General features: G+C 46.3%; 1 protein-coding gene across 12 annotated transcripts in view; it reads left to right on the forward strand.

Moving 5' to 3' along the window:
* Nucleotides 1-4,426: 4,426 nt before the first annotated feature.
* The window catches only part of DISC1 (DISC1 scaffold protein), a 337,450-nt gene continuing 313,978 nt past the window's right edge, over nt 4,427-27,898 (forward strand). For all 12 annotated transcript variants that reach the window (XR_012490698.1, XR_012490699.1, XM_019712899.2 and 9 more), the window contains exon 1: nt 4,427-4,621. Coding sequence is in view for 10 of the 12 variants with exons in the window: in XM_019712899.2 (XP_019568458.2) it covers nt 4,564-4,621 (58 nt within the window). In the remaining 2 variants the exon portion in view is untranslated. The remainder of the gene's footprint in view (nt 4,622-27,898) is intronic.

The following is a 27,898-nucleotide window of genomic DNA, read 5'->3' on the forward strand; positions in this document are numbered from 1 at the left end:
AAGCCTGTGGGCTCCCCCAGAGTCCCCTGTACCCTCACCAATATTCCTTTCTGGTTTTGTTGAGTTGCAATAAAAAGAGTCCAGATTAATACGGCATTGCGCTGGAATGAGAGCTGTCAGAAAACTAGAGAAAACTTGTGTGGTAGCCATGCCAGAGATCTGTGATGAGTAGGTCTGTAAGTGGGCGTTCAATTGGAGAAGCAGGACCACTGTGACTGGTGGATGAGGCACATGTTATAGAAGTTAGGCCTTTCACAATTGTGGGAGATGCTGGGGAAGCAAAAGTCTAAAGAGCGGGGTTGAAGACTCTGAGAAAGATCTTTAATCAGAATGGCATGGGTGGCTGAGCTGGAGCTGCAGGAAACCTGGAAGCTACGCATGTCCAGCTGAGAGAGTAGGGCTGTGAAAGGCGCTGGTGTAGACGTTGTGGAAGGAAGGTTGCTGCCCTGTGGGCGTGCAGACCAGCATCTGGTGGTGAGCCTGGGTTGTCGGGTGGCGGTCTCAACTTCCAGTTAAATGGAATCATTGTGTGCCTGTTGGTGGAAGTATCCCTCCCTTTGGAACCAATACCTCTAGGCCAGCAGGACATAAAGTTGTGGGAACAGGAAGCAAAACTTTTGAAAGTGGATCATGAGGGCTAAGAGTGAGTGGTCCATTCCCATCTCCATCTCTTGGTTCCTGGACCCCTGAATCCTGGCTATGGGAGAAACAGTGCCTTATATCGGACAATGCTTCAGAGCATGTACCGGGAGCCTCCTGCAAGGTATTGCGCTTAGCTGGCACTGTGAGTGACCGAGTCCTCAAAAGGCCATTCCATTGTTCTATCAAACCAGTTGCTCAGGAAAATAGGGAAGATGGTAAGACCAGTGAATTTTGTGAGCATAGGTCCATCACTACACTTCCTTCACTGTGAAGTGAGTTTCTTGATCAGAAACAATGTTGTGTGGATAAGGCATTCCGTAAGTCCGTGGATGGTAGTTTTGGCCAAAGCGTTGTGTGTAGAGAGAGAAAATCTGTATTCAGTCATCAGTGTCAGTTCCAGTAAGAACAGAATGCTGCCCTTCCATGATGGAAATGTTCTCATGGAATCAACCTGCCACCACGCAGCAAACTGGCTGGTCACCCTGGGCAATGGTGCCATGTTGTTGGTCTCAGCTGCTGACAGACAGGACACGCAGCAGCGGCCATAGTCAGGTTGACCTTGGTGAGTAAAATGTGTGTTGCTGAGCCCATGCATTACTCCTGTTCCTGCCACCATGGCCACTTGTTCTTGAGCCCATTGGGCAGTGTCAGGACTGGCTGGGGAAAGAGACTGGTACCCACAGGACAGGTTAAAACCCTCTTCTGCTTAAAACCCTCCTCTGCTGAGTCACCCTTTGGTGAACATTCACAAGGGCCACAAATATCCTCAGGTTGTTTTGTCCATTCAGAGAGGTCTATCCACACACCTCTTCCTCAAATCTCCTTGTCACCAATTTTCTGATCATGTTCCTTTCAAACTCCTGACCATCCAGCCACACCATTAGCCATAGTCCACGAACTGGCACACACTTGTACCTCTGGCTATTTTTTCTTTCAAGCAAACCAAACAACAAGGTTCACTGCTCCAAGGTCTGCCCACTGGGAGGGTTCTCCTTTAGGGTCTTTCAGGGATGTCCCAGAAGGGGACTGCAGTGCTGTGGCCGTCCACTCTTGGGTGGCACCTGATTATTTGTAAACTGAGCCTGCCTTTTCTCTTCCTTAATCAACTAGTCATAGGGAGCTCCCCGTGAGACCACAGGTGCAGGCTGGGCGAAAGAAGGCGATATAGCAGGAGTGGGGACCGTGGGCATGTGGGCCACTTCCTTCTGTAACTTACTTGTGACTTCAGGGTCTGCTTGAGCCTGATCTCGTATCTACCACTTCCACTTGATGATAGAGGGCTACTGTGCATGCCTAAGTTTACCGCTCTGGGTCAGACAGCACCCAGCTCATGCTGGGCAGCTCAGGTAGCACGGTAACGTGGTGGTACATGGTTAAAAGTTCATGGCTAACAGTCTCTAAATGAGAGTAGTTATCCACAGAGGCTTTGCTCCAAAATCCTAAGGGCCTGTGATATGATTCACATATAGGGGCCTGACAAATCCTCCCTTAGCATCTCTAGTACCACTGACACTTCAAGCACCATTGGATCTGCTGGGTCCTCTGTCCCAAAAGGCAGAGCAGCTGGCATGGCAGCCGGACCTGCTGCAGAGCCTTCTCTTATTCTGGGCCCCACTCAACACCAGCAGCTTTTCAGGTCGCTTGGTGAATGGACTTGAGTAGCTCACCCAGGTGAGGAATATGTTGCCACCAAAACCCAAGGGGCACCATTAGCTGTGTTCTTCCTTTTTTTGGTTGTAGGAAGGGCACATACAACAACTTACACTTCACTTTAGAAGGGCTGCCCCACACCACTCAACCGCTAGAAAATCCACTGGCATGGAGGCCCCTAAATTTTTCTCAGACTTATTTTCCACCCTCTGACATACAAATGTCTCACCAATCAGCCTAGAGTAGTTATTACTTCGTGCTGACTCCGTCCAGTCAGAATAATGTCATCAATGTGACAGACCAGTGTGAAGTCTTGTGGAAGGGAAGGCGATAAGGTCTTATTTGACTAAATGATGACATAGGGCTGGAGAGTTGAGGTACCCCTGAGGTAGGATGGTGAAAGTGTAATGCTGGTCTTGCCAGCTGAAAGAAAGCTGCTTTTCTGGTGGCCTAATGGGTAGGGAAAGAAACATTTGCTAGATCAGTAGCTGCACACCAGGTATGAGGGGAGGTGTTCACTTGCTCACACAGTGGAACCACATCTGGAGTAGCACTTGAAATCTGGTTAAGTCGATGAAAACCCACTGTCATTCTCCAGGAATCATGTGTGTCCTGCACAGGACACACAGACAAGTTGAGCAGGGATGTGGTGGGGATCACCACCCTGTGTCCTCCACGTCCTTGATGGTGGCACCAGTCTCTTCAGTCCCTCTTGGAATGCAGGATTTCTTTTGGCTGAGTCTTTTCCTAGGTGAAGGAGGTTGTAATGGCTTCACTTTGTCTTTCTCACCACAGTAGCCCCTACTCCACAGGTCAGGGGACCAATTTGGGGATTCTGCCAGTTGCTCAGTACTATCCAATTACGCATTCTGGAATGGGGAAGTAACCACAGGATGGGTGCAGGGACCCCCTGTGAGACGAATCTGAGCTCAAAGTCCTGTGAACACCTGACCTCCATAAGGCCCGACTCTGACTGGGGGACCACAGGGATGTTTTGGGTCTCCTGGAATTAGTGTCAGTTCAGAGCCAATGTCTAGTAATTCTTGAAAAGTCTGAGTAATTCCTTTTTCTCCAATGCACAGCCACCCTGGTAAAAGGCCATATCCCTTTGGGGAAGGCTAGAGAAGAGATTAACAGTGTAAATTTTTGGCAGTGTCTTTCCTCAAGGAGGCCAACATTTCCATTCAGTGAGTTTTTGGTCTGTAAACTGACTCCAGTCTGGGAACTGATTGAAGGGCCGAATCGCTCTGTGTTGGAATTCAAGTTAGGCTTTCATTCACTTGACCTAGAACTTTTCTGCTTACACAGACTAAGTAAGAGCTAGTAGATTTCCCATCTGTTTGACTTCTAGGAGCAGCATGACTGACTTGCCAACGCGGTTGGTCTGCGGGAGTCACCAATCTGATCGCTGCTTTGACTCTGCCATCCATTACAGACACCACGCCCCCCCTTGCCTTTGGTGATTCATTGCCACCATTTGGCCCCTGCCATCCTGGGAACCAATTATCCCCACTGCATTTAAGGATTCCAGTTCAGTGGCCACAGTTCCCACTGTATTTTCTGACCTAGAGAAGAGCGACCAAGGGTGCTGGGCGACCAAGTTATTTCTGAGAGTCCTGGTGACCGGTGTGTAGTCTGCACCCTCCTGGAGTGCGTAAGCAGTCTTGCACGCTAACCCCTCTAACATTCCCATCTCCCCAGGCCTCTGACACTTCCTCTACAGCATACCACGGCAGTGCTGGCATTGCCACTTCATGTGGCAGGTCACCTCTTGCTCCAGGTTTCAGTCAACTACCCATCTTGTAAAAACCAGTCCCTCTCATCCCCTCCTCTCTTCCGTCCACCCTTTGGTCACTTCCCTAATCTCGCATCTGGGAGGCGCCCTGTAGACCCACCCGGAAGGCCTCCCCGTCGCTCCTTCCCTGGACACCGGTTCCCCCACCGCACTTCCCCTCTCGTCGTCGTCCAGAAATGAGCCAGAGTGAAAAGCAAACTTGCAGAGTCCGGAGACAGGCTGTGGGCCCACCGGCCCCGCCCCAGGCGCGCGCGTGTGTGCGCGCGTGCGTGTGCGCGTGCGTGCGTGTGTGCGCGCCCGTGTGAGGGGCAGAGGCTGGAAAGGAAGCCGCAGGGCCAGCGGGGGAGGAGGAAGCTGCCGGCCCGCTCGCCAGCCCCCTCCCCACTTCCCGTCCCTCCCGGCGCTCGCTCCCCGGCGCTGGCCTTGGGCGCACAGAGCCGCCCACCGCCGCGGAGCTGGAGCATCCGGCGGGACACATGCGGGCCGGGGGTCCCCAGGGCGCCCCGGCGGATGGCGGCGGGGGCCACCGCGCAGGTAGGGCGTTGTCAGCGCGGCTCCGCGGGGCCGGGGTCCGGGATCCGGGCGTGGAGGGTTCGCGCCGCCCCCTGGAAACCGTGTAGGTCTGAGCTGTGCCTCTGTTAACACCTTGGATTCGGTGCACCCCTTTCGAGGAGAGGGAAACTGAGGTAGGGCACGTGGCGCGCGGAGTTGGGAGAGAAGGGGGGTCTGGGACGACCAGCCCACGCCGAATTGAGCCAGGTGGGTGCTGAGACCCCGCCAAGAGGCACGTCCGACACGCCCCCGTGGAGGGTACTGGTGGGCAAGGAAGGCGGCAGGGACATGCGGGAATTTGGATCAGACCCGGGACCCCGCCCGTCCGAGCCTCCCGGGGCCGTGCGCCCTCACCGTCCACCCGCGGGGAAGGGCCAGTCCGGCTCGCCCTCTTCCCGAGACCCACTTCTGACTCGGCGACGGTAACCCGCACCGAGCGCAGGAGAGAGGGCCGGGTCACGCTGTCAACTTTGCGTTGACACTGAGGCCAGTAAGTGGATGGTTGCTTTTCAAGAATGACGGGACGTCTCCTACCATCTCACCCTTAACACTTATGCAAAGGAACCTGAGACTTTCGGCAGAGAGAGAGATTTGGCGTCCCGAGCGGAGGCTCCGCTGCTGTCCTTGCTGGGTAACTTCAGACACATCCCTTAGCCGCTCCTAGTCTCGGTTTCCTCAGACGTGTGAGAACACGGGTGACCCTGTCCCATAGGTCTGGTGTGTATGGAAGCACTTTGCAGAATGTATGGCCATTTGGAAAATGCGATTTGGATAATACTAGAGCCCTAAGATTTGGTTTGCGGACAGTCAGCCTGCATCTCAATCCTGGACGTAGTTGTGCTTCAGTTAACAAATGGGGACAATGACAGTTCCTACCACATTGGGTTGTTGTGTGGTTTAAATGTATCTGGATGACACACTAGTCCAGTGCCTGAGAGAGAGGGTAAGCTCTAAGTAACCTTAGTTGCTATTTTTACTAAGCCAAATCTAAATAATTTGGAGTGATACGGAAATACCAGTTTGATTTGATGAAAGTATGATTAGCAGAGTGTTTTAAAAGAAATTTCATTTTATTACATTCAGGCATAGCACAGGAAGTCCTTTTGAGGTTCAGTTGAGAAATCTGTCACTGAATGAAAAGACGCCTGGATTGGCTTTCTGAGCTCTGTGACCTTGAGCCTCAGTTTCCTCATCTGTTTACAAAGAAGATAAAAGAAAAATGGGGAGAGTAACTGCGGCTTTGGTACCGATAGAGCTGCCTGAGGATCCAGTGAGGTTAAAGGTGTGAAAGCACCTTGAAGTGAGTCACTGCTTCCAGGAGGGAATGTTAACATCGGCAAGTTTTCAGAGTTTACAAGGTGCTAGGGAATTCCTTTGATGACATTCTCCCCAAACCTTTGTGAGGTAGGGATTTATAATCCTCATTCCCTGTCCCCCAAAGCTGAGATTCAGGATTACTGCTTGCCAGCCCCACCCTCCCCGCCCCCCAGGTCGCATAACTATTAAGGATAGAGTCAGGAGTTCTGGCAGGTGGGGCACCAAGTGCATTTCCCAAGTGCAGCTGCTGAGAAATATATGCCACGTACCTTGTTTCATGGCGCTTCACTATTGCGCTTCACAGGGTGGCCGGCATTTACTAACTGAAAGCAAGACCTTCAGAGCCTGGCCTGCTTATTTTACAGGTGTGAAAAGGGAGGGATACAGCAGCAGAGCGAGTATTAGAATCTGAGTCCTCTGACTTGGAGCTGCTTCCATCGAGCCACACTTTATTCCATAGTTCTGTGTAATTCATGCTGCTTAAGAAACATGAGGTGAATGGAACCAAATCCTTTCGATTTATTTTCTTGAGCCATTATGGCTCTTAAAAACTTGAAATTTCAAGCAGTTACTTTTGTCTGTCCATTCGTTCATTGACTGTTCATTTGTTCAACATTTATAGATTACCTCCTTGGCTCTAATTAGAATTAGAGCCACACACTGGTACCGTATCAATTTTTGAGTTAATTTAGAGGGAAACTTGCTAAAAAAAAAAGTTGTTGAACAGGTCGCCTAGAAAGGCAGTGAGCTTTTTGCCATTAGAAACATTTGAGTTAGTGTTGGGTGACACTGGGGGGAATTTAGTGGGGGGTCTGCACGTGGGGAGGGGCTGCATCGGCCGACGTGTGGGAACCCTTCCAGCTACGGGATTCTGTGACATGTGTCCTGGAGATTGGGATTGTCCAGGATTTGAGCTACTGTGTACATTTCCTCCCATTGCTCATTGGGGTTTCGCATTTTGCCTCCTCCCCTAACCCAGGTGGTTCCATTTCCTGTGGCTTTTCACTGTAGCCGCAGGCCAGGCATAGTGAGTGTGAGACGGCTGTCCTTGGGCAGCTAATAATCTGCATTCAATTCAAACAGATTTGCGGGCCTTAACTTACCTTGACTCTTCTCAATCCTTTGTTTCCCTTTTGTGGTTATAGAATTCTCTTCCAGAAACATTAACTTGTCCATTTAATCTTTCTGTTCTATTTATTCCTTTGTTCAAGAACATGTTTTAGCACCTGCTGTATACATGGCACGGTGGTGTGCACAGGATGGTATTTACAGATGGATTAGATTGTCCTCAAGGACCATCCAGTCTCCAGGGAAGACCCAGCGAAGCCTGGTGCTCCTTCCACTTGGTTTAAGAAACTCTGGGAACTTTACCGCCACTCCTAGGATGGTCCCTCAGATCCCGTGTCTCTCCAGTCCTGTCACTTGATTGTGTCAGTGTTTCTTGCTCAGCATCTCCTCCCAGCCAGGCCTGCGTACTGCTGCCAGGACCTGTCCCCAGCACAGGTCTGATTAGAGTATTGTTTGTTCCTTTGTGCAATGACCCATTGCTGTCCTGCAAGCACATGCTTATCATTCCTTTCCAGTCTTTCTGTCAGCTGACGCTGCCAGCCCTGAAATGGGTGCCCTACCCTTTTATTGCCCACACCTTTCTGCCCACCAAGAACAGGGTGTAGTGTAGGCTCTTTGCCCCTATGTCGGCACATCGAAATGTTAGTCTTCATTTACCATCTGGCCAGTAAGACTTCCCAGCCTCCCCTGGTCCTCTGGGATCACCTCCCCTCCCCTCTTCTTCTGTTACAGTTTGTTGTGTGTTTAACCTGCTCTTACTCTGGGGTAACGCCTTCAGCTCAGGGAAGCTGTCTCCTGACCCCTCATCTATGTCATGGGCTCATGGTTTAATTCACTCTCACTGAATTGAATTAAACTCTTTATTATACTTTAGATTGCATAATCTGGTGTGTAGATTAATCACATCTGCTATTTTTATGTCTTTTGAAACCAGTTAAGAGTTCTAGAAGTTCATTTCAGTTCAAATGTTCCCTGAGATGCACAAACCACTTTGCCAGATACCGTGGGAGCTCTGTAAGACAAGAAAACATGGAGAATGTTGTCCACACCCTCTAGAAGCCATTAGCTCAGTGCCAAAAAGAGAATTAATTCTTCTGAAGCTTCTGGATGTTGTTTTATCAGAATGATTGGCACATGTGATACACCAGAATCATTTTTAGGTGGCACCTAGTAGGTGCTCAGTGAATACTTTATAGGATGAAGGGATGGGTAGGTGGAAGGAAAAAGAAGGAATCCTTTAATTTATAATTTATCCATTGCAGTGTTTGCTCCTATGTATAATAATTTTGAAGATAATTTACTCGAGTGTTGATTTCCATGCCTCTATATAAAATGTGCTGTCCTCATCTAGAAGAGAGATACCAGTTCTCCATTTGTAGAATCTATGTGTTGATTTCCTGGACATTCTCTTCCTGGGCAGCTATGTAGTGCAGGACACATGGTTCCCATCTGCGGGAGGCCTGCAGCTGTCTGGGACCATGACAAAGGGGAGTGTCACACACTGGTCCAGCATTCGTGACCTCATCCTCTACCCAGCTGGCCAATCGACTCTGGGGTGAGTTCTGAACTACAGAGGGTGCCAAAAAAGTGAATACGCATTTTAAGAAAGGAAAACTGTATTAAAATTTTAATAATATACACTGATAACAAAAGATGAATACAAGTCATGTTTGACTTCTGCAATTACAAGAAGTGCTCAAAGTGGTTCCCATCAGCGTCCAGACACTTCTGATTACGGCGAACTACTGCTTGAGCAACACTGACCTAAGTGTCCACTTGTAGACATTTTTTTGGCATCTCCGGTATTTTCCAACCATGCAGCTTTTGTGGGTCTTTCTTTACTGGACTTAAATAGTAATTTGAATGGAAAACTTGACAAATTCTGTCATTTTATTCCAACTGTTGTATTTTCCTGACTTTATGATTTGGGATTATCTAAGTATATTCATTCAAATATTCATTGTATGTTAAGGCTTTGAAACTTTCTTGAAAAGCACAAGGTGATAGATCAGAAAAGGTGTTGCTAGCTCCCTTGTTTTTCCGGTCTGCAGAGGCAGAACAGGGCTCAGAGGAAACAAAGTGAGATGCCCCAAGGGGATAGTTTTCTTAGGCTGATGGAGCTTGGGATAAGTTTATATTGGCACTGCTTTTAAAATTTTTTTCTGCTTTTTAATGAACAAAATATTTTTTTTCCCCAGAAAGAAACAATATCCTATCCAAATTAGGGTACTGCCTTTCCCAATAAAATGAAAACTTATAATTATTACAGACCTGGGGAAGGGGTGAGTCAACCAGAAATTTAGTGGAGAGAAACACACTCTTGGAGATGCCTTTGCATTAGTCTGGGCTGAATTTTGCGAGGACAGGCCTTATCTTATGAGGGAGGTGTGACAATAAAGTTCGGGAACTTGTTGCAACACTGTTGCTACCCTTTTTTGATATCAGAGGGATTATTATTATGAATTTGCAGCAACTGGACAAACAGTTAACCAAGTTTACCATTTGAAAGTGCTGAAAAGGCTGCGTGAGAAAGTTAGACGACCTGAACTTTTCACCAACAAGTCATGGCTCTTGCATCACGACAATGCACCAGCTCACAGGGCACTGTCTGTGAGGGAGTTTTTAGCCAGTAAACAAATAACTGTATTGGAACACCCACCCTACTCACCTGATCTGGCCCCCAATGACTTCTTTCTTTACCTGAAGATAAAGGAAATATTGAAAGGAAGACATTTTGATGACATTCAGGACATCAGGGGTAATATGATGACAGCTGTGATGGCCATTCCAGAAAAAGAGTTCCAAACTGCTTTGAAGGGTGGACTAGGCACTGGCATTGGTGCACAGCTTTCCAAGGGGAGTACTTCAAAGGTGACTATAGTGATATTCAGCAGTGAGGTATATAGCACTTTTTCTAGGATGAATTCGTGAACTTAATTGTCAGACTGCGTATGTATCTTATCATTTGTGTTAGACCCGTAGTAGGTATAAGGACTTATTAAATTGCATGGGTTTAAAGTAACGTGTGATATAGCCACATGGGACTCAGGACAGTGGCTTCTCAACCAGGGGTGGCTCCTGAAATGCAACATGGAGAAGCTCAGGCAGCACCTGGGTTAGAAAAGGGAGGATGGGGCACCTGTCTGAAAGTTGCTCTGCATGCAGCACACTGTTTAATAGACTGTATGTTCAAGGTCAGTACAAGTGGCAAAAATTTCTACAGGAGCTGCCATTCACGCATTTCATAAGGAAAATGTCAGCTGTGCATATCAAAGCACATTATCATGATTTTAATTTGGAGTGACTTTCGAGGACTGATGAAGTGTGTAGAGGGGGTGCTGCAGCACCCACAAGCCAGGCCTTGACACTGCTGCTGCTCCCAGCACCTCCCACATTCTGTTGCCCATGCCATTCATTTCTTCTCATGATGCAATGTAAATGCCTAAAATATCAGACAAATGCATCTTCTAATGGAAGTGCCAATACATTGCAAATGCAAGTTTCATTTAAATTGTGATCAGAATACTTCAAGTTGCTCGTCGTTGTTGATAAGTGATGTCTAACACAGTGGCCAGATGGAAAGGAACTGGATTAGGGGGCAGGACCCTTTAACCTCTCTGGATCTCTGTGTCGTTCCTGTGGGAATGGGGAGGATCATATCAGAATTGTGGTAAATTGTCCAGTACGATCATTTGCATGAGAACTCATCACATTCTATACTATTTTGTGTACAGAGTTGCTTTATTATCACCTTGCTGGTATTGTCCCTACCATCAGTCCTGCCTTGAAGCTTGTCCCTCACACCCTAATCCAGGTCCCTGCTTCCTTATCGGAATCACTGTAGAGTTTCTGCAGCAGAATAGATGCTTGTTCCCTTAACTCAGTGGGTAAGTAAAGACTCACCGCTCGCAGGCCGCACACATGCAGTTGGCCCCTGTTTGAGCTGAGTCCAGTCAGATGGGTGTGGGAGGGTTTATGCTTTTGAGAGGCTTTTGGATTTGCGAATCATTCGTGATGTGTTACAACTTGTATGTACTTAATAGCTGCTGTGATTGTTTTGCTTTCTCCTCCCACTTCCCGTCTTTCCCTCCTCTGTTTCCAGTTCTTAGCCTCAGGTACTGTTGTTGTCTTCACTGTTTCCTGAGACTTGCCACTAATGTGCTGTCACCAAGCCTGAGCAGAGGGATGCCAGTGTGTTGCAGGGGAGATGGGAGCAAGACCTTCTTGGGCATGGACTGTCCAGTGCGGCTGCAGCATGGTTGGTTCTGGAGCCGAGTGCAGCCTGGCCCGTCTACAGGGCAGCCTTAGCAGTCTGTGTTGGGTGCCCAGGGTTCCCACGCTCAGCCTGCAAGACTGAGTTCACCAGACCCCCTGGTTTTTGATCGATGGTTTGACCTGTGGCTTCTCCTGCTTTGCCGAGCTCTTTGGGAGGTCAAGGGTGGAGACTGCCTCATGCTGCTTTTGAGTCTTCTCTTGGATTAATCTTCTGATACCAATTTTGCAGTCTGAAGGCAAATGGTACCCTACCCTGCAATCTCCCTGGGCTCCAGACACACTGCTGGCCTTGGAGGGAGCTCTGGACCACTGCTGCCCTTGCTTGGCCTGAAGGTGAAAGGGTTGGAACTGTCAAGGTGCCCCCTTAAATGCCCACCGCCGCAGATAGTCGAGGTGAGAGCACTTCCTCTGCACACATAATGCTGCCGAGTGCTGCCTGTGATGAGAAGGCCTAATGCGCGTGGTTGGTACCAAGTACATCGTGGAGCGTGAAGGCTGCGTGACAGCACATGTGGGGCGGCTGTGAAGGGAATTCTGGTTCTAGACCCTGTCAGTCTCTGCCTTTTCAAGGTGTGAGTTAGTTTTAGTTTTGCCTTATACATTTACATCTGTGTGAAGGTAGGCTCCGCAGCGTTCTCCTTACGGCACCGTCAGATTTGGTTTCTCTGACTCCCTCTCTGATGGTTTGCCTCTCCGGTCACAGAAAAGAATGCCTGATTTTGCCAGTATCATTTCATACCCGAAGAGGGCATTCTAACCCTAGAGCAGCTCTGAACAGCAGTGCCTGCCGTTTCCTCAGCCCCGAGGCAGCAGACGTGTGTTCTCTCTCTCTCTCTCTCTCTCTCTCTCTCTCTCTCCTCTCTCTCTCAGGTGTTTTGGCCCCAGGGAGGAAATAGTCAAAATTCACATTTATTTAAAAAAAACCTTTATGGAAATGATCCCACCCGAGTGCACACTGAGACAGAGGGGGACCCAGCTGCTTGCTTGCCCGTGGAACCTTGCGGCTCCCTTTGCATTTTCGGAGCTGTTTTCACAGAGGGAAGATTGTGGCGAGGCTGGGGACTTGGCAGGCCAGCTGGCTCATCCTTTGGGTTCTTCTGGCATTGCCTGCAGTGAGAATGGGAGTCAGAGGCCCATCAGTGCGAAGATAATGCCGGCTTGTTCTCCGGAACCCGGAGGAGCCAGAGTCAAAGGGGTTTTTGTTTCACCAGTAGAACCCCCCGGGGAAATCCCAGCTTCAGATTTCCGTGTGTAGTCTCCTTGTCCCATCAGACCTCACTGTGCTTGGGCCTCGTGTGAGCGAGGCAGTAACGTGTACAAAGAAGAACTAAGAGGTGCCATGCTGGCTGGGCACTGCCCCCGGGCCTGCAGCCCACGCTGTCCAGCAGTGTGCACTTGGCCTGTGAACTGAAGATAATAATAGCTGTTATTCTGTTATGAGACTCGGCTGTGGCCGTGCGAGGAGAGGTCTCAGCACTGCGCCTGCTTCATCATAGGCTCTCAGTATTATTATTGAGGGGCTGCTGTCAGATTTCAGGTCTCTACAGCAATACTGTCACTCACTCAGTATATGCCCAGCAACAAGCCGTTTGATTTCTCTTTGTAAGCCGGGTAATAATACTGCTTATTTTGTGGACTGTTGTGATGATTACATGAGCTAATACTTGCAAAGGGCTTAGAAAACAGCCTATTAAAACAGGTGGGCAGCAGCCTCCAGCTGTGCAGGGTGTCCTACCATCAGGGAGGGAGCAGGACCAACGTCCAGGCCGGGCCCAGGCGCTGAGGAGCCTATGCCTCTTTCCAATTCATCAGCGCAGAGGGGCTGCCTTTCCTAATTTTCCTTCCCAGAGGCCACCTCTTTTTACAATTATCACCCCACAGGGGGCACCTTTACACATTTTGCCCAGTGGTACCAGCTGTGCTAACAGTGCCCTGTCAACAGGAGAAAGATGCTGTTACTAGTGGAGCAGACAGAGCTTTCTGGAGGGAGTGCTAGCAGCCTTTACCTGGCTCCACGTCGGTCATTTCACTTTAATTTCAACGATATGATTACCATAGTCAGAGGAGCAATTTCGCTGTTTCCTCGATTCTAAAGTTCCTCTAGGATTTTCCTTGAGGCCAAGGGCTAGGATCTCCTGCCGTCCCAGGCACCCTCCTCACCACTGCCCTCCACATGTCCTCTAGAAGGGACGCTTGTTAACATCAGGTGAGAGTGCAGGCTATGTGCTGGTCATGGGCTCCCAGCCCTCACCACCCTCTGTGCCCTGCTCTTCTCTGCTGGGTGGGACTGGAGTCTGAAAACGACAGGTGCCTGGCTCCTCGCTAGCTCCTTCCATAGGAGGTCCTGGTGGGAGGCGACAGGCCGGAGGACAAGAGTTTCCTGATTCTGGTTTCACAGTGGGGCCCTTGGGACTCCAATAGCTCTGACAGGTGGCCCTTTTCCTGGTTCCGGAACCAACGCAACAACCCCTGTAACTGAACAGCAGACTAAGCGGACTCATGGACGCAGCGTTCACGTCTGACCTCTAGCTCTTCTCCCTTCTTCATCTGCTCCTGCGTCCTCCTCCTCCTTTGTTCCCTTCTAGTTCTTTCCATACCTTTGTGACCAATTCCCTGTATTAAGTGTCCTCTGTTTGGCGTACCTGGAGTGGTCTCAGTTTTCTTGCCCTTTGTGTGTGGACTCTGTTGGGTGCTGAGGGTCTCATGGGGGCACAGACCCATCCCTTCTGTTTCTGTTTTCATCATGCATGTCAGTATTACTGCCATAGACTTTAAAATAGGGGTTCAGCCTCCAGCCTCTTCCTAATCATGGTGGATGTTATGGCCAGGTTCATTTTCCGGAAATTCCAGTTCATCTGGCTCACCCCTCTGCTCAGAACCCCACAGTTTTTATGGTGGCCATTTAGCAAACGTAGTCAGCTGTGACCTAAACCCCAATGACAGGAACCCTAACCATGGACACCCCTTCCGCTGTTCTCATAACAGAGAGGTCTGTTTAGGCAGAGGGCTGTTCTGTGACCCTGGCTGGGAGGAAGGCTGTTAGCTCAGTGATGGACACACCAAAGGACATGTGGCGCCTGGCTGCGTGTCCTCCCTGCCCCTCACTACTTCCTTGTGAAGTCAGACTGGGGCCCCTGGGACAGGCCTCCCGCTGCATGGGCCCCTCCCCTCCTGGCGGCCCGCTTATCAGGCCTGCCAACGACCGGGTTAGGGGAGGCAGAGACTGGGAAGTTCAGTCATGTCAGCTCCTGTAAGCTGGTGGAAATGTGCGCTGTGAAAAGTGCAGGTGAGCTGAACCTGGAGAAGATTGTTATTATCTTTGGAGGGGGTTTCTTACCCATAGGTTTTCTTACTCTCTTGAAGTAACATTTTTAGGGAATTCCATATTGAAAGGGATGGGGAGAATCTCTTAAGGGAAATGAAAGGGACATTACAGGGTCAACTGGAGGATAATTAGAACAGTTAATGTTCAAACATAGTCTTATTGTTTTTATATTAAAAACAAAACATAGTCATTGTAAAAAAATAAATAAAAATCAAGCCTGAAAAATACAAAGTGGAAGAAGTGATCATGAAAGCCCTGCCTTCCTCACTGGTAATTCTGTAGTGAACATCCTTCTAGAGGGTTCTAAGAGCCTGTCAGACAGAAGTGGGATTCTGCTGCACCTTGTTTTCTAACCATATTTCCCCGACTTGTTAGCATAGCACAGAAATGTTTCCAAGTCATCAAATATTACTTCACATCATTATTTCTAACGGCTCCACGGTCTTCTGCGTTAGCAGCGAAATTGACTCATCCAGCCACATTAAACTGGATGCTTACAGCTGCCGCCCTTTACAACGTGCTGGTTCGTATTAAGTCCTTGTATTTCAGGTGATGCTACTGCTTTAACAGATATTCTGCGGTATCAACGGCTTGAAATGTTCCAAGTTTCTTTCTCTCCTCGGCCAAGTTCAGGTGCCCCCTCCATTTCCTGGTGGCTACCTTGAGGGAGCAGGCTTGGATGGGGCTGCTCGGCCTTCCATGGCCATTCGGATCCAGGCTGAGACAGTGCCCTGTTGACTTCAGCCTGTAGCTCCCAGGTGTGCCCTGGCCTCCGCCACCCAGCCAGCAGAAGGTAGAAAAGAGAGGGCAGAAGATTTCACAGGAGGCTTTGTGGATGAGAACTGCAAGCGGCACATACCGCTTCTGCCCACATTCCATTGGCCAGGGTTAGTCAAGTGGCCACACAAAGCTGCAAAGGAGGCTGGGAAATGTCACTTAGCTGTGTATGCAGGAGGAAAGGAAAATAGGTTTGGTGAACAGCGGCGAGTCTCTGCCAGAGCTCTCCCTACGGGTCACCAAATTCCTGTGTCACTTTTTCCCCCACATCGAGACCCGCTCACCCCTTGCAGAAGGAGACACCATTTAAGTTCCATGCAGTCATTGGGCTGATGTGCACTCTTCTCCATCTCGTCTAAATGAGGCCCCTCATGGTTCTGTGACTTGTGAGTTAAAGAAGGACAAAGTGATTTGCCTCCTCCCCAGCCCTCCCAGTTTTCAGTGCTGGAGCAGAGACAGCAGAACAGCACTAAAACTCCATTTTGAACAGGGTGAAATGGGAGATACCCAGTAGTCACAGCTTCAAAACAATCACGGTTGCCTATGGTGGCAGGGTGAAGGCCCCCAGCCAGGGCCTGCGAGAACTTTCTCCATTAGACTTCCATCCTGCTTTCTGAGAGGAAGTCTCATCTGTTGGTCTCCATGGTCGCTGGCTCTGTCCTGCCAAGTTCCTCGTTGTCCTTTACTCTCCATGGCAACATTTGAAGCAGTTACTGGGGAGTCTCCATCTTCACAGGGGCACGAACAGCTTTTTCTGCCCTCTGTTTGGTGGCCTGAGGTTTGTTAAGGCTCATATGGACATTTTTCTTTTTTAAAAGTCCATTCGTGATTTATCAGGCCTCACATTTCTGTCAAAAACTTAGTAGGTTTCTCTTATATTTTCTTCCATTACGTTCCTTATACCAATAACTAATCCCAGAGTTTTTTTCTAGACATTCTTATCAAGCTCGATTTATTGTGTTATCACCCCATGCCCTTCTTTATCACTGAAATGATTCTCAGGCTCAGATGGGAAGCCAACACTCTGAATCAGTTCTTTGCCACAAGGCTGTCTTTGGGCTTTTGTCATCAGAACATTTTTCAGTCTCATTTCTTACTCTTTGAGATTTAGAAGCAGTCAGCTTTACCAACCCTTCAAGCACACACATTTCTGGATCCTATTCCCTCTCATTTATGCATGCAAATCAACAAATTCGGTTTTTTTTTTTTTGTTGTTGTTGTTTTTTAAGATTTTATTGGGGAAGGGGAACAGGACTTTATTGGGGAATAGTGTGTACTTCCAGGCCTTTTTTCCAAGTCAAGTTGTTGTCCTTTCAATTTTAGTTGTGGAGGGTGCCGTTTAGCTTCAAGTTGTTGTCCTTTCAGTCTTAGTTGTGGAGGGCGCAGCTCAGCTCCAGGTCCAGTTGCCATTTTCTAGTTGCAGGGGGCACAGCCCACCATCCCTTGCGGGACTCGAGGAGTTGAACCAGCAACCTTGTGGTTGAGAACCCACTGGCCCATGTGGGAATCGAATCGGCAGCCTTCGGAGTTAGGAGCATGGAGCTCTAACCGCCTGAGCCACTGGGCCGGCCCCCTCAACAAATTCTTGACTATAAAACTGTGTAAACTATAAAAAAGCATAAAGATGAAAATGAAAAAGTAGTAAAATATTACAAAGGAATCAAAATGTTAAATAAGTGAAAATAAAAATATCAAGAGAGGCAGAACAAACCTGGGACTTAATAATCACAATATATCTAAGGTTCAAAACAACGAAACAAGAAGTTTCCTCAATGCCAAATAGAAAATGGTTAAAGTAAACTAAAAATATGAAATGATGAATAAAACAATATAAGAATTACAAACTTTTTAGAAGACTATGGGATCTTAAAAACAAAGTTACAGAAACAGGTAAAGGAAGTGGCAACACAAATCCTGCTATCACAGTGCTCCAGTCTGAATCAGCACCTGTGATTGGGGGTCTGCAGTAGACGTTTTCAGGGCTGAGAACTGAAGGGTAGAGAAGGGCCTTGGGTCTCCTTGGGTCACAAATTACACTGTATACTTATTGACACAGTCTTACGTGACAAGGTATGGTAAAAAATACGGTGAATGTTAAAAAAAAAATTACTGCAGTAAAAGACACATTGCCATTAATCCCCCTCAAAATATTCCCCCTCACTTCGAACACACTTATCCCACCATTCTTGCCACTTTCTGAAGCAGTTCTGGAAGTCCTCTTTCATGAGTATCTTTAGTTGCGCTGTCGTTGCTGCTTCGATGTCCTGAATAGATTCAAAACATTTACCTTTCGTGGTCATTTTGACTTTGGGGAAGAGCCAGAAGTCGCACGGTGTCAGATCTGCTGAATAACATGGGTGAGGATTCACTGTAATGTTTTTATTTGACAGAAATTGCCATGTACCAGAAGTGATGTGTGACACAGAGCCTTTCCGTTGTGATCACAAAATATGGTGAATGCTGCTGCCGAGTGCCATCCAACAGAAAGGCAGGGATCTTCAATATGGAAAGGGGCACGTCAAACCTTAGTAACAGTGTGTGACAAGTTTCAACTTGTTCGGTGCAGTCAGTCGGGTGTGAGCTACGGTTGAGAGAAAGTGTGTTTTAAAGTGCGGTAAATCATCCTCCATCATGACAACGCTCCGTGTCACACATCGCTTCTGGTATATGGCAATTTCTGTCAAATAAAAACATTGTGGTGTGTCCTCACCCACCGTATTCACCAGTTCTGGCACTGTGCGACTTCTGGCTCTTCCCCAAAGTCAAAATGACTCAGGACATCTCCCTCCCCCAGTGACAGTGTGGTTGGCAGAATAATGGCCCTTCACCGATCCTAGTGCTTGGAACCTGTGCATGTGTCACCTCACGTGGCAAAAGGGACTTCGCAGAGGTGATTAAGTTAAGGCTCGTGAGATGAAGAGACTGCCTTGGCTTATAGCAGTGTGCCCGGTATACACACAGGGTCCTTACAGGTGAGAGAGGGAGGTAGGAGTCAAAGTCAGACAGAGATTTGAAGACGATAAGCTGCTGGTTGTAAATATGGAGGAACTGACCATAAACCAAGGAATTCAGGCAGTTTCTAAAATATGGAAAAGTCAAGAAAACAAATTTTTCCCCTAGAGCCTCCGTAAGAAAGGTAACACTTCTTATGCCTTGATTTTAGCTCAGCGACACCCATTTGGGACCCTTGACCTCCAGAACTGTAAGATAATAAATTTGTGTTGCTTTAACCTATTAAGTTTGTGGTAATTTGTTACAGAAGCAATAGGAAATGAACACAGTAGTTTTCCCGCTTTTCTTACCCTCTTGATAATTTCTTAATTAGTTCTCTAAAATTCTTCCTTTCCTTCACATCTCTCCCTCCTTCTGTCACCATTCCAAATCATTTCCAGGGCTCTGCTTCACCAGCTGAGTCATCACTCTCTGTGGGCATGGGAAGATCCTCGCTTCTGCTTAAGGCCATGCCCTGCTAATGACCTTCGGGGCTGTTCTCTCTAAATGGTAGTGCCCAGAAAGGGAAAGGATGGCCCCTACGTGGTCTTAGCAGAACAGGGAACAGTAGGCCTCCTATTGCCTCAGTCTGAATGCTGGGTGTCTTCCATGCAAGCCAAGATGCTGCTTATTTTTTGGTGCCCAGATCACATCACACTGACCATTCATGTTGAGTGGATTGCTCACTACAACCCCTAAACTTTTCACATCATGTTAAAGCAAAAGACTTTGTGAATCGTTCTTGTATCTTGTAGAATGTCTGCCATCTTGAGTCATGCAGCTTTTGGCTCTAAGAGGAAAAAAATGTACTGAATTAATCTCTCCAGGGACATACTTAAAGCCCGGGCTAATAAAGAGAGACAGATGGAATTCTGAGAGAAAGATGGCAAATTCTAGAGCTAATCTAATTAAAGGGCTATGGGAACTTTTCATTGGTGCATAAATAAAATATGACAATCAGTGTCAGCTAAGAAACCTCAGCAAATATGTAATCTCATTATTTTTGGCATTACATAGAAATTTTAGTTTTTCTTTTTTTCTTTTTTTTTTTTTTACATGTAGTGGTGTGATATAAAAAGTTGAGACAAGCAGAGACAGGATAGGCACATGCCCATCATCTATGCCCCACCTCTCCCTACATACTCCTCAGATGGCAGAGGATCTCCCAACCATTTGAATTCATGACACATCTGTGCCATAGCCAGCTTGAAGGGTAAAGGAAAATGCTCTTAGGGAAAATAAAAGGCTTTCATTCCAGCCCTGTTGTCATGGGCTCCGAGCCTGACCAGAAGGAAACCTGAGAATCTGGAGATGAGAGCTCAGGGCTAGCTTCAGAGAAGGAGGGACTGAGGTTATTGAGAGTTCTCAGGCATGGAATAGTTCTTTCCTTTTAAATTCAAAAAGGCTGTGTCCCGGCCCTCTGGGCTTCCTAGAATTTGCATTTAATTGTTTATGCATTCCTGGGCAAATATTTCAAACCACGAAGCTAACATGCGGTATCTCCCAAGTGGTGGACCAGCTGGCTCCCTGCCACAGTCGCCTGGCACAGCGCATATCCTGAAGGAAGTCCTTCAGGACCACTGGGACTTAGTGCCCCTAAGAGAAGGAGGAAAGCAACTGAGAGATTATTTCCATTAACTTAAAGGTGCCCAAGAGGACCACAGAGGTCCTCTTCTGGTTTGGATAAATCTGGGGCAGTTGAAATGTTGCCAAGGGATGTAGGAAGAAAGGTTAATTTGCACACTTGAGCTTTGTAGTCTGTCCAACCCCATTGGAGGAGTGTACCACTCTTGAAATGGCAGAATTAGGGCTTCCAGTCTTCCTTACCTTCAGCGACATTTCCTCAACAATCCTGTCCCTGATAAGCTATAGCGAAGCTGTTCTGCTCATATGACCCGTGGTGGTATTAACACCCAGGGTGAATGCCATTTTAACTTTGCTCGGATGTACTTCACCCTTGCTGAGTTAAGAGCAAATTGCTTTCTACTTCGGTAAATACAATTTTGATTTCTAACTTACCACAGGTTAAAGTTTTAATTTAAAATTCCTTTTCTTTTAAAAATTAGCAATTCAAATTGCAAGGTTGGTAAGGCAGCCTGGATTCTGAGACTGTTGGTGTTGGACGGGGCCGTAGCAACCATCTGTCCTGAGGGATGCCTCATCGAATTCTTCCAGGGGCAGGATAGTCACTACTTTAAATGGATGACGTGTAATAATGTGAAGGAAAGTGCTCTGTACAGCGTAGGACATTCAACAAATATTAAATGTTATAAGCATTTGTAAAGATACTTTTTCCACTGTTTCCAGCTTTACTTATTATGACGTGTGTTTTCATATTGAACGCCTATGCTATGTTTTGGGAATAGAAGTTAGAATAACTTTATTAAATCACTTAGTAACATTTTCCACCTTGAACACTCATTTCTTTGCAGGTGTGGGGTGTGTCTGTCCCTCAGTGGGACAAGAAATGATTTTCAGAGTCACGGGACTTGACAAGAAATACCATTGATTCACGTTTTTACATTCTCATTCTGCCAAGGAGAAAGTCTCAATTTGCTGCTAGTGTGTCTTTAATCTTCTCTAAAACCAGTTTTCCTTTGTAGTAAAGATGGAGCCGAGTAGGTTTCTGTCCCAAAATTTTTGGCCGACAACAAAAAATGCTGTTTTGCTTTCATGGTCTTTATTTGTATGATTATCTTCTGAATATGGCAAGTGAGCCTCAGATCCCATTTATGGTAATAGTCCCACAAAATATTTTTAAAAATATATTTCAGCAGAAAGAATGAGCCAATTTAAGCAAAAGTATGAAAAAATATTATTATACGTGGTGGTGTGCTGTAACAAGCACCATGAAGTTGTGTGGGACCGGCTGATGTTAGGGACACATGGCTCTCTGTGGTCCTTGAGAGAAGGGCCATGGATCAGAGCACAGCCATTGATAACAGACAACACACAATTTCCTGTTTCACACGGCAGCCTTTTAAATATATGATGACAGGACTCACCAAGTCTTTCCAGCTCTTCCCATGTTGGTGTACGCTGCCCATGCCCTAGGCATGCGTCAGTCTTGGGGAAGCTCCCTGTTCATTGTGTGTAGAAGCAGTCCTTGTTCTGAGTCCCCTAATCAGATGAGAAAGGGAAGTCAGGACCGAAGGACTGTAATAGGAATGGCCTAGAAAGAAGCCTCCCAGTGAGGGAGATGCCTGGGGTTGGTAGGAGGAACTGCTGGGTAGAGACTCAGGAGTGATGTTTGTGTTCTCACATGCTTTTGTATTAGTGCACAAAATAGGGTTGTAAGCAAAATGAATTTAAATGTTCATATCAGATGGTGAAGGTGGAAAGACTTGTAAGATTCTTGTTGGAAAGTCGGCAAAAGTGTCTTTGTGGCTTGCTTCTCTGAGACTGAAGGTTTTTCATCTCAAAGATTGTTTGGTTGATTAAATGAGAGATTGCTTGGAAAAGACTTTGAAAAGCCAGAAAGTGCTATACAAATGTCAAAAATTGTTTTTCCATTAGTTATATTATTATTTTGTATTGTCACCATTAGGACATTTATATTTTATTCTGTATTTCTACTTTTCATAGTTGTTTGACCTTAGTGCATTATTTAAAACAGGGGTGTCAAAACTGCGGCCCGCGGGCCAACTGCGGTCCGCAATCCATTGTTAATTGGCCTGCAGCAAATTCCAAAAATATATTTAGTTTACTTAAATAAACCAGGTGAGGCAATCGTACTTCACCTTGAGTGAGTGGCCCAGCTGTTTGTGTATTTTACCGCATATGGCCCTTGGTGAAAAACATTGAAAAAAGTTTGGACACCCCTGATTTAAAAGGATTCAGTGCTCCCCAGTAGTCCTTTCAAAAAAGAGCCTTCCCATTCCTGAGTCCTGTACCTTGATTTATCTCTTGGTTGTCTGGATTTCACCATCCGAAGGTTTTTATCATGATCATGAATGTTGAATAATGACTTTTGGTTGTCTTTATAATATTTGACAACTTGACTGGGTATAAAATTCTTGAGTGTTCCCACCCTTACTCCTAAACTATGTAGTGTCACTCAGCATTGCATGTTACATTGGAAGCCAGCTTGAATTTTGCCCTTTATACCATGCTTCCCTGAAAATAAGACCTGCCCCCAAAATAAGCCCCAGTTAAGATTGTTAGCCAGATGGATGCATTTAGTACGTTACAACGGTGTTTCCTAAGAAGATGACATGACTGAATTTGAATAAATGTAGATTGTTGTACATGAAATAATAAGACATCCTCTGAAAATATGCCCTAATGCGTCTTTTGGAGCAAAAATTAATATAAGACCCAGTCTTGTTTTCGGGGAAACACGGTATATGTGACCTGAGGTTGTTTTTTTTTCTGAGATTCTTCATTCTTTTTCTTTGGAGTTCAGTGACTTTACTAGGATATCTTGGTGTTGGTCATAATATATTATTTTTTTTCCTGGATGTTGCGTATACCTTTTATCTGTAGGTTTAGATTAAAAAAAAAAAATTCCTTAGATGTTTTCTTCTACCTTTGGTTCCCTATTTCTTTTTTCTCCTTGAGGGACACCATGTTTGTTGCCCTGAATGTATATCCTCTTCTCTTTTTTTCCTTCCTATTTTCCTTGCATTTTGTCATTTTTCTCAAGCTGATATATCAAGTTATTGACTCTGTTTTCAGCTGGAACTGTACTTGCTGCTTCTGAGATGGCTTTGCTTTATGGATGAACTGAGCAGACACCAGGCAGGTGTGAGCTGCCCTGTGGTGAATCTTCCTAGGTTATTGTTCGCTAAAAATGTTAGTGCCTCTCAAATTGACCATTGGGCCGCCTTCTTCCCGGCTCATGCACACATGCTTCGTTCTTCTGAGCAAGGGACTTGGAGAACCATTCTTTCCTTCTCAAGAACTGGGGAGGAATGTCTTGATTCTGGTGTCTGCTATTATTTTTATCCAAATGTTACAGTATTTAGCAGATATTCCCCACCGTTTGAGGAAGCAGTGTAGTGTTAAAAACATGACTCTGGAGTACACGTGATGTTGGGTAAGTTACTTAACTTCTCGATGACTTAGTTTTCCTCATCTGTAGAAAGAGGCTAGTAAGAGGGCGGTTTTGAGAAGGAAATGAATTAATAGTTATAAAGTGTCAATAACAGTGTCTGGCACTAATAATAAACAGGCACTTCATAAGGGCTGATTAGATGAATGTGGCCTGTGAACGCGCATCGTCAGTAGTTTTCTCCCCAGCTTCTCAGCTTTGTCCATGTCAGTGGGCTTCACAGAAGTGCAGTTAACTTGCCTTTATTCCATTCTCTTGCCCCAGAAGTTGCCTGATTTGTTGTACTTATGACATGTTGGTTTAAGCATTCATCTAGAATTGTATCCAGGATGGATCTCTGGCTGACTAATTTATAGCTCTTAGATTCTACTTTTTTCCTTCTTGAAATCAGAACATGTGCCAATCTCTGGTCTTTGGTAGGTCTATGTTTTCTCAAAGTTCACTAGGTATATTTCTGTGATGACATCCCTGAATTCCTTTAGTCCTGGGTCAGAATTTCTCTGACCTCATTTGGTGACATGAACTCATTTGAAGTGGCTAGGTGTTCTCGTTCTGTCTTTCTGTTGGGCTTCAGTTCCTCCTAAGTTATGCTACCACTGTCCAATCTGAAGATCATTTTCTTTAGCAGAGATGAAGGCTGAACATTTCACCTGGTAGTTCTGCCCGGTCTGCCCTCGTATCTGTTACCATTGTGCCCTAACGAGTGGCTCTGTCCCTGCCTGACTTTCTTGCCCAGGTTGGTTGGTTGGTTTGAAGCACGCCTTTTTGCTGTCCTTAGCATATTTACAGAAGGTGTAACTCATGCTGGCCTTTAGTGTTTTTCACAATTTTCTTATTGCTCTGTGATCCCTTTGCACTTACTCCTTGTTTGTTCCCTGCTGTTTACCTCTGCATCTGTCCTTTGGACATTTTTACCTTTCAGACACTTCCCTTGGAATCGAGAAACATTTGTGAAAGTGTGTGTTCCTTGACTTCCTGCTTTAGAATCTGGTTTGGGATGGCTGGGAAAGTCTCAGAAATCCGCATTTCCACAGGCCTTCTGTGTGATTTTGAGGCATGTGCTCCCCAGACCACACTGAAGTGGAGTAGAGGCTCCAATCTCTTTTCTCCGTCAGGCCATGACCGGCGTATGCGCCATCACGTTCCAGGCGGGGGCTCACGCAGTCGTGCAGTCTCAGGTCAGTGGTCTGGGACGCCATCACAGCAGACCTGGTGGCATACTGCAGCACTTGTTGGGGACATAGCATACCCAGAACTATGCTAAGCACCGAAGGGTGTTATAAAAAAAATCGCTTTGCACCTTTGTGGCCACGTGTGTGTAGTTCTCCTTGAGAACACAATTAAATGAACTTGCAGTCAACATACTAACAAAGTCTGATGGCAGAAATGGTCCAAAAATAACCTTGAAACTCACCTTTTAGATGGAGTGAGGATTTGTGTGGTGTCCCCGACGTCCCTTTGTTTCTACCCTACTCTCACCCCCATCCCAACTCACCCTGATTTGAATCCTGTCTGGCCCTCTCCCAAGGTTAGTTGTATAATTGAAAATATGCCCACAAGCATAACCTCTGGTTTGGTGGATTTAAAACAAAGCTGATTAGAGATTTCTAATTGTCAGTATGTGAAAAGACTGTCACTCCTGAGAAGATGTTGATAATGAAAGCTGAGAACCGTGGTATTGCACACAGCTTGTGTGTGCTGTGGAGTCACGTGTATCTGTGTGTATCCTGCTCACTGGCCACTAGCTGCTTAGACCACACAGTGTGGCACAGTCTTGGTGCTTTTTGCAAAAATGACACATCTGTTGTCCCTTGGGATGATGACTGGGCCCTGGGGTTTCTTTTCCTGCCTCTTACCTTGCCCCGCCCTGTCACACTTCTCAGTATGGCCTTGCTCTGGGGCCTGTGCGATTGTTAGCGCTCATTCTCAGATTGTTAATGCTCATTCTCTTGTATCTGGGCAAGAAGGATTTCACGTGGAAACGGTTATAGGTTCATCTTTGACCCCAAGAAAATAGTTCATTTTATAACCATATATATGCTCTTTACACATTTTTCTTTCATGCCCACGTTTGCTGTCCAACTTTCTTTAGCTCGTAGGTCTCTCAGGTGGTGAGAGTTCCCAGAAGGCATGCTGTCCACTGCACGCACCCTTAGAAATGCTGTGGGGACCGCAGGAGGCCCAGGCGCCACTGGCGGCATCCTGCAGACTCCGGTGAGGGCATGCTCTGTCTCTGGCGTGTCCTCCATCCTTAAGGGCCCTTCCTTGCCTGCTGTGTGACATCTTTTACCCATGAGCTAGATTTCCCCGGTCCTGGGAATTGTGAGTGTCTTGAAGGTATGTTAGAGTCCTCTCCCGTTTCCTCCCATTGTTTATTTAGTTGAATCATTTCTCCTTTGTCATAATATGTAACAGTTGTATATGAGTCTTATCCTTTTGGGGACATTTTGAGGTCTTCATGCTATTATCCATCATACCTAAGAGAACAGGGCAAGGAGAGAATCTGGATGGGGAGCTGGGACCCTCCCTCTAGTCAGCCAAGATTCAAGACCCTTTGGCCTGGAAATGCCTGTCATTTTACCAGCTACAAACCCACCTGCCTATACTACCTTTCCTGCCCTCAGCCTTGTACCCAGGGAAATGGGGAGAGGCCATCTCGAATATTTTGGGTAAAGTCCAGATATTTATGTCTACCACCTTGCCCTGGTTTTTCAAATCCGACATATAGTAGAGTTTTCCATACGTGCTATTGTCTTATTCCCTTTCTTATTTCCTGTTTAAATGAAATAAAGTCAGTTTGGCATGATTTATTTTCAATAAGCTGACGCAGCCTCTTTTCATTTGCAAGTGTTTACAGATAAGTCTGTTATTTATCTTCAGAAACTTGACTGGGGTCTGTGTCATGCTCACTGGTTTGCAACCACGACTTCAGTTTGCAGGAATGACCTGTTCCCTTTTTAGGACATAGGAGGGTATTTGTGTTTCCAGTTTCTTGATGTATCTTCTATTCTCCCAAATTCTTCAAAGACACCACAGCAGTTTCCCAATCTCATTTCCACATTCCTTCAGTATAATATGTGAATTAAAGCCAATTTATTACCCAGGATTGCCTCATTTATTTCAAAATAGGCTGTATACAAAGGAAGCTCTGTTCCCTTAGCAAGGGCTAACTCAAGTTTTAAAGCCCATTCTAGAGAAAAACAGATTTATCCAGTTTGTTTTAGCTATCAAAAACCTTTCTTGAAAAAAAAAAAAAAAAGAAGTAGGCCTTTGGCTGTTGCTGGAGGGTGAGAAAAACAGCCCAAAAATGGAGAAGGTAAATGAGAGGGGAGAAAAAAAACTGATTTTGAGTTTTTAGAGTAGGTGGACTGTTACTTTTTCTCTGAACCGCTCCCCTAAGGAACAAGAGAAGGGTGGTGCCTGGTCCAGGCAGGTACCTGGAGAGGATTTCTGAGGGAAAATATAGATCTACTAAAAAGCTATAAGTTTCTTGCATTTATCAGAAAATGCTTACAGGTTGTCTGATATTTTTCTGATAGTTTGTAAAGTTCTGTGGACGTCTTGGTCTTTATGTCCGCCCATTTATTTTCTCTTTAGTGTCTTCTACCCTCTTAGGATAATAATAAGAAGAAGAAAAAAGAAAACCAATAAAACAACGAAACAAAAACCCAAACAAGACTGACTCTGAAGCTGACTGTTGAATAACATTACTAGAACTGACTAACAGATTCCACTGCCCCCTCAACACACACAGGAGGAAAATGGGAGACAGCTCCTCCCTCTTCTTAAAGACTATCCAGGAAAATTCTAAGATGTTATCAGAATACAGTGATGTCTTTAGGTGCCAGGAGAAGTTGGGGAAAGAAATGAAAATTTATTGAGCATATATCACCACTTGCCACAGTTTTGATAGGCTTTTGAAAATACATAATAGTGATTTCCTTGTATCTTGAGAACAGTCCTTCAAGGTATGAGTATTATGCCCATTTTAAACATGAGCAAACTGAGGCATGAACGGGTTAAGGGACTTGTTCAGGAACGCTGAGATGGGGTCAGACAGAATCAAGATCCAGCCCTTCTTTTTGCAACCAGACCTTCTCTCTGAATATTGAACTGGTAAACCTCATATATAACGATGAGATCAGTCATGTGTGTAGGTGACTCAGGGCTTGTCTGTGAACATCTCACATTCCAAGGTGACTTTCGCGTCACCTCAGGAAGGCAGGACTGGAATGAGATGGCGAGTAGGAGACTGACCTGTAATGTGCCGATTGGTCTTACTGGTAAAGACCACTGACAGGAGGAGAAGAGGAAGGTGTGTTGTGTCTGCTCTCCTTGGACCAGGAGGGGCGTGAGCAGCACAGGGAAGGAAGTCTTGTGTCTACCTGGCGGGCAAGCGGCTCTGCATTGTAGAGATGTTTGCTCCCGATTATGGTGGTGTCAGCAGCTGTGA

The sequence above is a fragment of the Rhinolophus sinicus genome, linkage group LG12 (genome assembly GCF_036562045.2).
Source record: "Rhinolophus sinicus isolate RSC01 linkage group LG12, ASM3656204v1, whole genome shotgun sequence".
NCBI classification, from domain to species: Eukaryota; Metazoa; Chordata; class Mammalia; order Chiroptera; family Rhinolophidae; genus Rhinolophus; species Rhinolophus sinicus.